The 14,392-nt window shown below is 43.0% G+C and overlaps 1 protein-coding gene across 1 annotated transcript in view; it reads right to left on the reverse strand.

The window, feature by feature from the left end:
• The window catches only part of LOC104383626 (nesprin-2-like), a 162,223-nt gene that overhangs the window by 113,954 nt on the left and 33,877 nt on the right, over window positions 1-14,392 (reverse strand). Inside the window, exons 28-35 of the mRNA XM_086613635.1 lie at window positions 13,976-14,131; window positions 13,310-13,575; window positions 9,012-11,121; window positions 7,674-7,996; window positions 2,532-2,676; window positions 1,581-1,796; window positions 933-1,198; window positions 11-167 (exon numbers count right to left, since the gene is read on the reverse strand). Coding sequence (XP_086469761.1) covers window positions 11-167; window positions 933-1,198; window positions 1,581-1,796; window positions 2,532-2,676; window positions 7,674-7,996; window positions 9,012-11,121; window positions 13,310-13,575; window positions 13,976-14,131 — 3,639 coding nt within the window. The remainder of the gene's footprint in view (window positions 1-10; window positions 168-932; window positions 1,199-1,580; window positions 1,797-2,531; window positions 2,677-7,673; window positions 7,997-9,011; window positions 11,122-13,309; window positions 13,576-13,975; window positions 14,132-14,392) is intronic.

A 14,392-nucleotide genomic window follows, 5' to 3' on the forward strand; every position in this document is an offset into this window, starting at 1 on the left:
CGTTACCAACCTGCAGTTGTCCTGCCTTTTCAGTAGCATCTTGCAATAACACAGATGCAGCATTCTGTAATGCATTTGTCACAGCACTTATTTCTTCAATGATCTTGTTCCTCTCTTGAATCTCAGCTTGTAAAGAATCCTTATGGTCTTGAGTCTTTTCATACAACCTATGAAAGATTTCCCACAAGAATACATTGTGTTAGATTCTACACTAAGTAGGAGAAACCAAAGCACAGACTTAATCCAGATATTTTTAAAGTATATATCCAGAACCACGTCTTTATTTTAGTATTATTTTCTGTAACTAAATCTTTGAGTTTCTGTCCTTTATTGTCTCAGTTTCTTCAAAAATGAGTGTTTGGATATTGCTAAACTTAGTATGTTTGGTAGACCAAATCAGATAGCATGCGTATTTAAACAGCAAACAGACTTCACGTTCTCAGAGACGGAAAATGCTGGCAGAGCAGAATATGTTCACAAAGATTTCCAGGTCAGGCTGCACGCATGGAGAAGGGCGAGTACAATCACAGGTTTGAAAAAAAAAAATGTTTGAGGCAAATTTTAAACAGTGGCACTCACTTTTTAATGCAAAAGTTGCACTGTTGCAAAAAGCACAAGGTCTGATTTTCCCAAGAGTGGAAGATTCACCTCCAAAATCCACCATTATCCCTTCTAATTCCTTCTACATTTGAATACTAATTGCAGCCCACACATGATATGGCCAGGCTCAGGTCTTCTGCCTAACTACTGTCTCCCAATGCCCGTGCTGGAGATAGAATATGGGTTAGATGGAGCATTGGTCTGACCCAGTAGGAAATTTGCTATCTTATTAAGTGCATTACAGTTTTCATATATTCTTTAATACTCAATAAAACCGTGTGCTTGTAAGTAGTCCTATGTCATATCTTCAACAGAAATGTCATACCACTTACTTTTTACAGCGATCCTGCATTGCTTTTATCTCACATAAGGCGGGAAAGGCAGTTTCCATCTCAGTATTTTCAGATGTATTCAGGATGTTTCTTATTCGGTGAAGAAGTAAGAATAAGAGGAGCTGTTGCTGCTTGATATTTTCCTCAAACGAGTTCACAAAATCTAGTAATTCTACCAGTTCTTCTCTGGTGGCCTTTTCTTTCTCTTTAAGACTTTCTGGCTGTTCTTCTTGGAGCTTATCAAGAATTATTGTTTCTCGTTCCAGCTAAGCAAACAGCATGTCAAAGCATGAGATAAAGTGCTTTTTTATTCCATTACCTTAAGTTACATTATTCATTTACTCATACACATGACTAAGTACTGGGAATTACAAAGCCAGAGAACTTGAACCTCTGAAGTGTGCCAAAACATTAGAGCTTGCTCTAACAAAGGACATAACCATACACACAGTTGTTCTGGGTTCAGAGAATTTGTACTGTAAGAATCCCCATCGTTTTTGACTCCAGGTTCAAGGAAGGCTGGGGATAACTGGCTGATCAGTGGGTGGGAAATTATATTCTGCACTGATCTCAGACTTTTACATGCCATTTTACCAAGTCTCATCCCTGCCTCACTTCCCAAAACTTACAGTTTGTTGAGCAACTCACCTCTTCATTGATGAATTTCCACTCCTGCTTTAGTTCTTCACAGTTAATTTCCAGACCCTCAGCTGCCTCAAGCAAACCCAGCCAATTTTCCCACAGCACTCTTACAATCCTGCCCAGTGCCTTGTCGCTTCGCTTGCATAATCTCATCAGCTCTCCAGAGACCTGTCTCAGCTTCACAAGATCATCTTCAGCCGAGTCAATGTTGGAGACTAAAATCTTATAGGAAAAGTAAACAAGCAAATAAATAAAACAGTACAGTGAGAAGTGCTAAAGAGGCATTCAGTAACATGACTAGGGTCCTCTAATAAAATGGCAATTGCTCCACTGAGCTGGTTAAATACAGTTGTAATGAGAGAATTCCATTGGCTAACACTGCTGAGAAAGATGGGGTAAATAAAACGAGCAAAACAAAGAAAGAACAGTGTGGCCAGGCAACTAGGTTGTTCTTACTTCTTTCTGGTTATTTAGAAGAGAAGAAATGATGAGGAGTTACAGATATATAAAATGACAAGCCTTTAATATGATGAGTACTAAAAGAGAAGACAGCAAAGAGGTTGGTCATAGCAGAGGTCAGGTGAGGAGGCAGCAAGAGAGTCCTGGGTGGGGAAATTCTCTGATTTTCACTTCTGAGGGAAAACAACAGTAATGTTAGAAATCTGATCGGCCCTGGTCCTGCAAAGAAGCAATGAGGGTTCTCAACAGAAATGCAACACTATCTTAAGCACAGATAATGTTTGTTTTCTACAGCAATGAGATGTACTTCATTTTACATGGCCTATTATAATCCGGTCTTTTTACACATATATAAATATATTCTGTAGTCTTATATATACATAAATATAGGATAGAGAATTTCACTTTTTTCTACTATGATTACACATGGATAGTGTAGCACATGCATGGCACACACGTTTTGCATAAGCTTTACGAATTCTCCAGAGTGTCTCTTACCTTGCTTTCTTCAAAGTGCTCCAAAGCTTCTTTGTAAGACATTGGTATTTGAGAGAAAGACTGACTAAGCAACTTTCTCAGTTTGTTAAGATCATCACACACCTTATCTTTGGTTTTTGTGTAGCTTTTGTATTTTTCAAAATACCTGTAGGAAACAATTAACAGACCAATTAAATTTTGTTGTGGTTGCTCCTCTCTCCAACCACAATGTCCACTAGAATAAAAACCCAAAATTCTTCTGAACTAGTAGTCCTTAGTCTTCTGCAAGTTATCTTCAATTAGCATTTGTTATAGACTTCAGGTTTGATATCTGAGATACTTTACAGATGCAGGTACAAATGCCACAGAGGTAAAGTAATACAGGTATGTATATTCATGTATCAGCCATGGAGCTGCTCAAAAGAATTGTATCTTGATTTAAGTCTCCATCCTCCTCAGATATTCCCAAACCTGAGTTCCCAGTTTGTAATAGAATCATAGAATCATAGAATCGTTAGGGCTGGAAGGGACCTTCAAAGGTCATCTAGTCCAACCCCCCTGCAAGGAACAGGGATATCTCCAACTAGATCAGGTTGCTCAGGGCCTCATCCAACCTGGCCTTGAACATCTCCAGGGATGGAGCATCCACCACCTCTCTGGGCAACCTGTTCCAGTGTTCTACAACTCTCATGGTAAAAAATTTTTTCCTAATATCCAACCTGAATCTACCTCCCTCTATTTTAAAACCATTACCCCTTGTCCTATCACAACAGGCCCTCCTGAACAGCCTCTCCCCATCTTTCTTGTAGGCCCCCTTGAGGTACTGGAAGACCGCTATAAGGTCACCCCGGAGCCTCCTCTTCTCCAGGCTGAACAGCCCCAACTCTTTCAGCCTGTCCTCATAGGAAAGGTGCTCCAGCCCTCTTATCATCTTCGTGGCCCTCCTCTGGACCCTCTCCAACTGGTCCATGTCCTTCTTATGTTGGGGACTCCAGAACTGGACGCAATACTCCAAGTGAGGTCTCACGAGGGCAGAGTAGAGGGGGAGAATCACCTCCCTTGACCTGCTGGCCACGCTCCTCCTGATGCAGCCCAGGATGCGGTTGGCCTTCTGGGCCGCAAGAGCACATTGCCGGCTCATATTGAGCTTCTCGTCCACCAGTACTCCCAAGTCCTTCTCCTCAGGGCTGCTCTCGATCCATTCTCCGCCCAGTCTGTATTTGTGCCTGGGATTGCCATGACCCAGATGTAGGACCTTGCACTTGGCCTGGTTAAACTTCATGAGGTTGGTACGGGCCCACCTCTCCAGCCTGTCGAGGTCCCTCTGGAAGGCATCCCTCCCTTCCAGCGTGTCGACGGCACCACACAGCTTGGTGTCATCGGCGAACTTGCTGAGGGTGCACTCCATGCCACTGTCCACGTCACCGACAAAGATGTTGAAGAGGGCCGGGCCCAACACGGACCCCTGAGGGACGCCACTCGTGACCGGTCTCCACATGGACATCGAGCCGTTGACCACTACTCTCTGAGTACGGCCATTGAGCCAATTCCTTATCCACCGAGTGGTCCATCCATCAAACCCATGACTCTCTAGTTTAGAGAGAAGAATGTCGTGCGGGACAGTGTCAAAAGCTTTGCACAAGTCCAGGTAGATGACATCCGTTGGTCGACCCTTGTCCACCGATGTTGTCACCCCATCATAAAAGGCCACCAAGTTGGTCAGGCACGATCTGCCTTTGGTGAAGCCATGTTGGCTGTCACCCACCACCTCCTTGCTCTCCATGTGCCTTAGCATGGTTCCCAGGAGAATCTGCTCCATGACCTTGCCAGGCACAGAGGTGAGGCTGACTGGCCTGTAGTTGCCCGGGTTCTCCTTGTTCCCCTTTTTAAAAATGGGGGTTATGTTCCCTCTCTTCCAGTCATCGGGGACCTCGCCAGACCGCCACGACTTCTCAAATACAATGGCCAGTGGCTTGGCAACTTCATCCGCCAGTTCCTTCAGGACCCGCGGATGGATCTCATCAGGTCCCATGGACTTGTGCACCTTCAAGTTCCTCAGATGTTCCCGAACCTGCTCTTCAAGTACAGTGGGCGGTGGTTCATCCTCACAGTCCCTGCTAGTTCTTTCCACAGCTTGGGTGGTAAGACAAGAGGCTTTATCAGTGAAGACTGAGGCAAAAAATTCATTGAGTACCTCAGCCTTCTCTATGTCGCGGGTGACCAGAGCACCAGTATCCTTCCGGAGGGGGCCTACATTCTCCTTGGACTTCCTTTTGTCCCCTACATACCTATAGAAGCATTTCTTATTGCTTTTTATATCCCTTGCCAAATTCAATTCCTTCAGGGCTTTAGCCTTCCTCACCTGATCCCTGGTCACTCGCACAGCTTCTCTGTATTCCTCCCAGGCTGTCTCCGCTTCCACCCTCTATAGGCTAACCTCTTCATTTTCAGTTGGTCCAGGAGCTCCTTGCTCATCCACGCAGGCCTCCTGGCCTTTTTGCCCGACTTGTTCTTCGTCGGGATGCACCTCTGCTGAGCTTGGAGGAGGTGCTCCTTGAATGTGGACCAACTTTCCTGGGCCCCTCGTCCCTCCAGGGCCGCCTCCCATGGCACCTTGCCCATCAGGTCCTTGAAGAGGCCGAAGTCCGCCTTCTTAAAGTCTAGGGTACAGAGCTTGCTGAGTGGTTTCCTTGCTGCCCCATGGATCTTGAACTCCACCGTGTCGTGGTCACTGCAGCCAAGGCTGTCCTTGAGTTTCACCTCACCCACCAGTCCCTCCCTGTTGGTGAGCACAAGGTCGAGCATGGCACCCCTCCTTGTCGGCTCCTCTATCACCTGCAGGAGGAAGTTGTCATCCACGCATTCCAGGAACCTCCTGGACTGCCTGTGCCCTGCTGTATTGTCTCTCCAACAGATGTCAGGGTGGTTGAAGTCCCCCATGAGGACCAGGGCTTGTGACAGCGAGGCTGCTCCTATCTGGCTATAAAGCGCCTCATCTGCTCTGTCCTCCTGGCCAGGTGGCCTGTAACAGACCCCTACCGTAACATCCCCTATCCGTCTCCGTCCTCTAATCTTGACCCATAAGCTCTCTGTCAGCTCCTCCTCCGACCCCAGGCGAAGCTCCACGCATTCCAGCCGGTTGCTGACATAGAGAGCGACACCCCCTCCTCGTCTCCCCTTCCTGTCCTTTCTAAAAAGCTTATACCCCTCCATGTTGACACTCCAGTCATAGGAGTCGTCCCACCACGTCTCCGTGATGCCAATAAGGTCGTAGCCCTGCTCATGTGCACGCATCTCCAGCTCATCCTGTTTATTTCCCATGCTGCGTGCGTTGGTGTACAGACACTTCAGCTGGGCCTCCGACAAAGCCGACTCGCTGGCTGGAGCGACAGGGGTTCTCTTGGACGGCAGTGTAAGTTCGTTTGAACATACCTGCGATCCTTCCCCAGCCTCTGGACCCTCAGTGCTGGCACTGGTGCCATGCTGACAGCGGTATGAATCTGACTTCTTGGCTGGAGTGGCTGGAATTCCCTTCTTCTGTTCTACGGGTACTTCCAGCATATCTTTATCATTCTTGATATTCCCTCCCTCCCCCTTCAAATCTAGTTTAAAGCCCTGCCAATGAGCCCTGCTAGCTTTTGAGCTAAGACCCTGGTTCCCCTCTGAGAAAGGCATGTTCCATCCGGTACCATCAGACCTGGTTCAGGGAAAGCCTCCCCATGATCAAAGAAACCAAATTTCCGTCGGTGGCACCAGCCTCTGAGCCATCTGTTAATCAAATCTGATTTTCTGTTCCTCTCTATGTTCTTTCCTGCCACTAAAGGGATTGAAGAAAACACTACCTGGGCTCCTGACCCTTCGACCAATCGCCCCAATGCCCTAAAGTCCCTTTTGATGGCCTTTGGACTTCTCTCTGTTAGCTCATCACTACCAACTTGCATTACCAGTAATGGATAATAATCAGAGGGCCGTAGCAGACTAGGGAGTTTCCTATACACATTCTGTTTGTCCCTATGATGCATGGTCTCTACAATTCTAATTTCTTATTTTAGTATCTTATTATCTCTTCTATTACATAAGCCTTTAAAGTCATCCGATTCTTTGATTACAAAAGTAGATTTTAAGGTTATGCTCAACAGAACCAGAAGCACTGGATCATGAGCAAGCAATTTAAAAATCTTTTACTCTGTCTCCCAAACCTTTTCTGTACATGTATCTGACGGTCCCTCAGATCTCTTCTGTACCAATATTTGAAGGAATGGAATCATAGAATGGTTAGGGTTGGAAGGGACCTCAAAGATCATCTAGTTCCAACCCCCCTGCCATGGGCAGGGAAACGAAAGAAAGGGAGGAAAGGGAGGAAAGAGAGGAAAGAGAGGAAAGGGAGGGAAGGGAGGGAAGGGAGGGAAGGGAGGAAGGGAGGAAGGGAGGAAGGGAGGAAGGGAGGAAGGGAGGAAGGGAGGAAGGGAGGAAGGGAGGAAGGAAGGAAGGAAGGAAGGAAGGAAGGAAGGAAGGAAGGAAGGAAGGAAGGAAGGAAGGAAGGAAGGAAGGAAGGAAGGAAGGAAGGAAGGAAGGAAGGAAGGAAGGAAGGAAGGAAGGAAGGAAGGAAGGAAGGAAAGAAAGAAAGAAAGAAAGAAAGAAAAGAAAGAAAAGAAAGAAAAGAAAGAAAAGAAAGAAAAGAAAGAAAAGAAAGAAAAGAAAGAAAAGAAAGAAAAGAAAGAAAGAAAGAAAAGAAAGAAAAGAAAGAAAAGAAAGAAGCTATGGGCTGCGTCTTATTTGGTCTTTACCTTCCCAAGCCATCAGAATAGCCTATGGAAGACACGCATTAAGGCACCTCTGAAAATTAGTCTACTCTGCACCAGCACTGAACTAGAGACTGTGGAAATATGCTTTCTTCTGATTCTGGCACCCTATGACACTCAGTCGAGGCCCATACATAACTTTTGGAATATACTAAAAATGATTGCATTCAAAGTTAGTAGCAACATGCTTATTGTCTGGTAATTTTCCTTTCATTACAATCACATCTGGGATCAACAGAAATGCTTGTAGTTCTTTCTGCTGAATTACCTGGTTCTATCAGAGCAGAAACAACACTGCATTTATTATCAGTCAAATTTCTCATAATAAGGAACATGATCTAGGAAGATCTCTTAAACCTACCTCTGTTCATCCGCTTCCTTTCTTTGAGCCTTATCCCTTAATACTAAACTCTTACTGACTAGTTCCATTAAAGTATTTTCCAGATGTATTTTCTCTTCTGGTTTCACCAGGTTTTTCAGCTTGGAGTAGAGGTTTTCTATGTCAGCCTTTAAAGAGTTGAACTCTTCTTGTTTCCATTGTGCAGTCTGACAGACCTCCTCTGAGCTATCGAGATCTGCTGCAGCAGACTGGACTTGAGCTTCATAGTCCTCGAGGAACCTGGCAGCCCTCTGAACAGCCTTGGTATAAAGCTCAGCAGTCTTACATGCCTCCTCCAGAGCACTCTGAAAATGTTAAAAAGACAAAAGAACAATCAAGAAAGACTGCTGTGCTCCTCTGGATCACCAGATGGTCTTCTCAGAATTTCACACCTGGTTGTCTTTGAGACCAACGCTCCCAGAACCGGTCTGAGGAGGTGAGGAAGGACACACGGTAAATGCACGCTGCTATCTAGGTAGTCACAGAGCAATGCTGTAACCTATGGACTGGTTACCCTCAACCATAGGAACAGAGGTTATGAGGGAACTGCCAATACTGGAAAGCTCCAGAGAGAAGAATGGCAGAGCACAAGAGCCATTAAGATCCTTTATGGACATGACAGTATACATCCTGTTCAGATAAGGAAGGCCCACATTATTCTGCTCCAGGGGATATCTCCACTATGACTTGCCAAACTGCTTCTCACTAAACTCGTATGTATTTATACACAGAATCATGTGTTACTTTGCCAGCTCTTGGATTCCCACAGGGCAGAGAAACTTGGGCATTGTACTTCCCTCACAACACCCAAGCAGTGAAGATGAAGCACAGCAAACCAGGAAATCTGGCAGCAGGACCACAAGTCCATCAGGTACGTTGAGTCTGTTTCCCTGTTATTAGCTACTACCTCATTATTTCCTTGTTTGTATCCATTCATGTCTTGGTGTTTTCATCATTTCCTCTACATGTTACATAAAATCAGTCCCAAGAATAATCTCCGGACAATTGCACCCAGTCTCTCTTCAGCTCAATATTTCAACACAACTTTTTCCTTTCTCCCCTTTACCTTTCTTTTCTTGTGCTAATCTCCAGTGCTTGATTATAATCAAAGTGAATACAACTAATTTCTTTCTATCCTTAGTTTATTATCATGATTCCCACCACATCCACCAATGCAGAGATGATGATGGGCCGATTCAGTTATTAGAATAAAAGGAGGATATAAGTCATGAAAATATAAACACTACAGTCACAGACACCTCATATAATTATTGGGGAAAAAATATATGGCCATACCTTACTTTTATTAAATATACTTACAACACGGGCAGCAACATCTGTCTTCAGTCGCATTTCATGGTCTTGCAGTGCCTCTAATTTTGTTTCTATAACAGCAGCAAGAGACTTTTCCTCTTGTTTTTCCCTCTCTTTTTCCACTATACATTTAACAGCAGAAAACTTTACTTGCATCATATTCTGAATTGCTTCCCATCGCATCTTTTCATACCGCATTGTTTTTATGTCTATCAGAAGTGGTTGCTGGAGCTCTAATTGAATATGCTTTATGATGTGGAATATATGTTCTACTTCATTCTGGATATCTTCCTTGTTTACACACTGGAGTCTAGAGACCAAGTTTTGAAGAAACTGATTCAGCTCCTCAACATCTTTCTCCAGGCTCTTTATTTCTTTCATCTGAGAAACTTTGAATGGTGTATCAAAGACTTCATTTTTGTTTATTTGATTTGTTACTTCTTGGATTAAGTACAAGATTTGTTCAACTATCTGAAACAGAATCTGTGCAGATACAAGATTCTCGGCAGGAGAAGAGCTAGAGACATCATTTAGGATGTCAGCTTCTTTTCTTACAGTGGATGTCAGAGTCTGGATTTCACTTAGTGATGTTTGAATCTTATCACATTCCCTAACAACATTATCAAAGCTTATTATCGTCTCTTGAATTTTATTTTTAATTTTTAAAAAATTAGTTTGCAATTCATCCAGCTGCAGTGAGTCCCATTTTAGACTTACACATCCAAAGATCTCTTTGTACTTCATCATTTGTGACAAATCAGACTGAAAAGCTAATACTTTCTCTTTAAGTGCTTTGCATTTATCCTTCACTTCCTGCCGGGCACCTAATAATTCACCTTCTTCTAGATTCATTTCACTATACTGTAGATCATTAAGATCTTGCTGCAATAAAGTTATTCCTTCAGCAAACTCTCTGTAGACAGCTATCTTTTTTTCTACTTCATGAAGTTTACTCTGAATTTGCCTCTGTGTTTTCCTTGCTCTATTCTTCAGACTTCTTAACTGATCAATCAAAAATAGTTGTTCAGACAGGCTCAGTTCCCCAGCTGTGACCTGACTCTCTTTACAGTGGGATGAGATAAGTTCTTCTATTTCCTGTATGTCCTTTAAAATCTCTGCTAAAATGGCTTGTTGATTGATTAATTCTGGCCATGTGCTGGTCTGGTTCATGTCAGGCCTGGCAAGCATCTCAGCATTTCGAAGCTGACAGTGAACTTTTTCTACTTCTGCAATAAGTCTTTGCCTCTCCTCCAGCTGGAGCTCTAGGTGCTCTAATCTTTGAGTTGATTTTAAAACAAGAGCCTTGTATGAATCCTGCAAGGTTTGTAAAAGGAAGGTCATATCAGAGATCTCCTCTGGCTTCAAGGTGGGAACGAGGTGCTGCAGCCCATAATCTAGTGACAGAATCACAGGCTCTCTGTTTAGAATTTCCGTGTTCATAAGCTGACAACTTTTGATCTGTGATTTAACATCACTAGGGAAAAGTGCTGCTTTCTGATCAAGACAGGACAGTGAATCTTTGACCCATGAAATATTTTCTTTCAGCCTTTTCATCAATTCATGTTTCATGAGAGCAGGACCAGTCATCTGAACATCCTCTTGAGGAGTTTGTTGCGCTGATAATGCTTCCAATTTGCTCTGCAAATCATGTATAGAGTTCTCCAAAGCTACCTTCTCTTGATCACTCCAAATTCTTTTCATCTGCAATTCAATCCTTCTTTTTAATAGAGAAAGACCATGTTTAATGTCTTGCAGCTCTGTGGCCCAAAGTACAGGGCATTTGGCTTTTCTTTCAGACGAGGAATATAACTCTGCTTGTAAACATTGTTCTTGTATCAGTCTCTGAATATCCTGTGCTTTATTCATAAGCAGGTTAAATTCATTGATTTCTGCCACAACTTGACAATGTTTCTTTTGCACTGTTTGTTCCATGTGTTGCCACCATTGCTCCAGCTGTCTCATTTGGCTTTCAGTTAACACTTTATCCACGCATGTTAAATGCTCAGATAAACTTTCTTGCTGAGTTTTCAACTGGTTTAAGACATCTCTTTCTTTTTGTAAGGACTCTATGCATGCCTTAATTTTCTCCAGAAGAACAGTGTTGTTCATAGGACCCCTGCCAAAAATACAAGTAGCGTTCAAAAATAAAAATAAACTTCTCGCAAAACATGGACTAGACACATTTTAAAAAGAGAATTTCACTATTTAGAAAATGATTCACTCACTTTATTCACTTAATCACATGTATCTCTGTGTTCTCTCACAAATCTCCTAACCATCACTGCAGTATCATTGCATTGCTTATCTGTACAGCATTATTTATTTCCAGATATCTCTTCAGGAAAGATATGTTCTAAAGAATATTCTCTAAAATTGCAGTATATGCTAATATAGAATGCACCCTTTCCTAATGGAATGTAGCCTCCCTTTAAAGTTACAATAAATAAAATTTTAAAAATCAACAATAATGTTAAGTCATCTCTAGGTGAATGAACAACATTTTATGGTAATTTCGATTTACAATGAAGATAAAACTTAAGTTTTAAGAAAAACTTCAAAAATTCCCATTGGTTCAAGATTAATTTGGAGACGTTTATCTACTCATCTTTTATTTCCAGGAGTATTTTGAATTCCCTACCTGAAATACATTTAGCAGCCAGATTTTTACTCATTCTTTTTTTTTCAATCTTTTTGCTATAAATTAACAATTTTAAACACTATTATAAAGATTTTCAAATTACTGTGATACATTATTGTGACCAATAGGCTAGTTCCATGTTTTGTAGGCTAATTCATAAAAAGTACTAAATATTTTGCTTGTGTTAGTCACCTCTGAATTGGTACTGTAGACTCATTCATTGCCACAACTCCATGGTCTAGGCAAGTGCTCTGTGTGGTGGGTGGGGAACTGGCTGCCACGCTGCACCCAGAGAGGGGTGGTAAATAGCTCCTTTCCAAACTGGCAGCTTGTCACAAGTGGGGTCCCCCAGGGATCCACATTGAGCCCAACGCAGTTTAATGTCTTCACAAGCGATCTGGATGATGGGATCAAGTACACCCTGATGAAGTTTGCTGATGATACCAAACTGAGCGGGGCAGTGGACACTTCAGAAGGGAGAACCACCCTCCAGGAAGACCTGGATAGGCTGGAAGAGTGGACTGACAAAAGTTCAACAAGGACAAGTGTAAGGTCTTGCACCTGGGAGAACATCATCTGGGAGTGCAGCACAGGCTGGGATTTATTCAGCTGGGAAGATGCTCTGTGGAAAGGGACCTGGGGGTTCTGGGACACGACAAGCTCGATATAAGCAAAGAGTGTGCTGCTGCAGCAAAGAAATCCAACAGGATGCTGAATTGCATCAAAAAGGGCATCACCAGCAGAGATAAAGAAGTGACGAGCCCACTCTACTCAGCGCTTGTCAGGCCACACCTGGAATACTGTGTTCAGTTTTGGTCTCCACTATACAGAAAAGATGGGGACAGGCTGAAGAGGGTCCAGAGAAGGGCCACAAGATGATCAAAGGACTGGGAAGCCTGCCATATGAGGAAAGGTTGAGGGAACTGGCTTTGTTCAGCCTTGAGAAAAGAAGGCTTAGGGGAACCTTATCACCATGTTCCAGTATTTAAAGGGTGGCTACAAAGAAGGTGGAGACTCCCTTTTTACAAGGAGTCACATGGAAAAGACAAGGGGTAAGTACAAGCTACCCCTGGGGAGATTCCGATTGGACAAAAGAGGAAAATTTTTCCCCATTAGAACAATCAGCCATTGGAATAATCTCTCCAGGGAAGTGGTGGATTCCCCAACATTGGACACTTTTAAGATTCAGCTGGACAAGGTGCTGGGCCATCTCGTCTAGACCGTGCTTTTGCCAAGAAAGGTTGGACCAGATGGTCCTTGAGGTACCTTCCAACCTGGTATTCTACGATTCTATGATTTCACTCAGAAAAAAATCTGTACTGATGAGTCCTTAAAGAAAAATTAGTATTTCCCATCTGCCATATTTTTTCAAAAATATTTTAATATGGCTTTTAGATAGGTTTTTAGCACAGCAACCATTTATTTCTTTTGCCTAAAAAATACAAAGAGTAGATGTTGCTAAAGGATAGCAGAGAACCACCAGAAATGCTTCTGTTTAAGGCTCTTTAAGCTTACAAACCTACGAAACTTCTCTTGCTACCTAACGTTAACAAGATGGATAAAACACCATCTTCTTGTCTGAGCATTATTGAAGTATGGCACGAAATTTAGTCCAGGACTATATTTGTTCTGCAATCTATTGACAGAAACCTTCAATTATACTTACATTTTTATGTTATCTTTTTCTGTTGACAAATTTTTCATTGAGGACTGCGCAGCAGAAAGATTTTTCTGGTACTCATTAATTAAACAGTACTGTTGTTGCTTCACTTCCTTAACAGCAGCTAGCTCTTGAAGCAGCCTGTCCCAGCAGGGCACCACAGGCTCTGTGGTTTGCAGCTCTGCTCTGTTTGATCCTGTTGCATTGGGAAACGCTTCTTGACTATGACACAAAGATTTTGCTTTCCATGTTTCCAGTTCAGTTTGTAAATTCTACAATCAAGCCCATCACAGAGAGAGGATTAAAAGAGGATCTTAAACACTTCCAGCTTTCAGCACAAAATACAGTTATGTACTGATACATCTCCAAACATATGCTTGCTCAGTCACATGCAAATGAGCACACATGCCTGTGCACATCACGGAAGCACACACGCGATCATAGATGCATCTACCACGGCACTCTAGAAGAGCAGTACAAAATACGGTATTTACATGGACATATTTGCATTAAGGCTCAGTGTTTGTAGATTACCTGGTAGACAAACTGACTAATCATGCAGTCAAACCTTAGGTAAGACTATATGCAACCATTTTGTTTTGCCAAGTGAATCATAATTCTGTAAGCGTATCACTACATTAACAATGAGGAATGGCTTTGCGATTTCCATACCTCCAGCTCTTTTAGTTGTTCATTTATGAGCACGATATCCAGTTCAGCCACTTCATTTTTCAGCTTGTTGACCTTTTGTTCCTCTTCAAAATATTCAGTGTTTACTTGCACTCCAGGAAATAGTTCCTTCTGGACAACCACTTCCGTATCTGCATCCTACAACGCAAAACAGGATTCTTACGTCTGAAGATCCTAAACCCAACAAGTTTTCTGACTGCAACACTTTGCTTCACATGTTTAAGCCATGCCTAAATCCTGCTGTGGTTTCCCCCACAGCCTCTGAGGGTCAATCAGGATCCAGGTGATGGAACCTCCATCACTGCCCCTGATCTCTGCAGTCACCCTGGCTTGCCAGCACTGCTCAGTTAGCTACAAAATCTCTGCTCATCATTTGAAGTTTGAAGCTCTGATATCCCT

The sequence above is a fragment of the Tauraco erythrolophus genome, chromosome 6, assembly GCF_009769465.1.
Source record: "Tauraco erythrolophus isolate bTauEry1 chromosome 6, bTauEry1.pri, whole genome shotgun sequence".
NCBI classification, from domain to species: Eukaryota; Metazoa; Chordata; class Aves; order Musophagiformes; family Musophagidae; genus Tauraco; species Tauraco erythrolophus.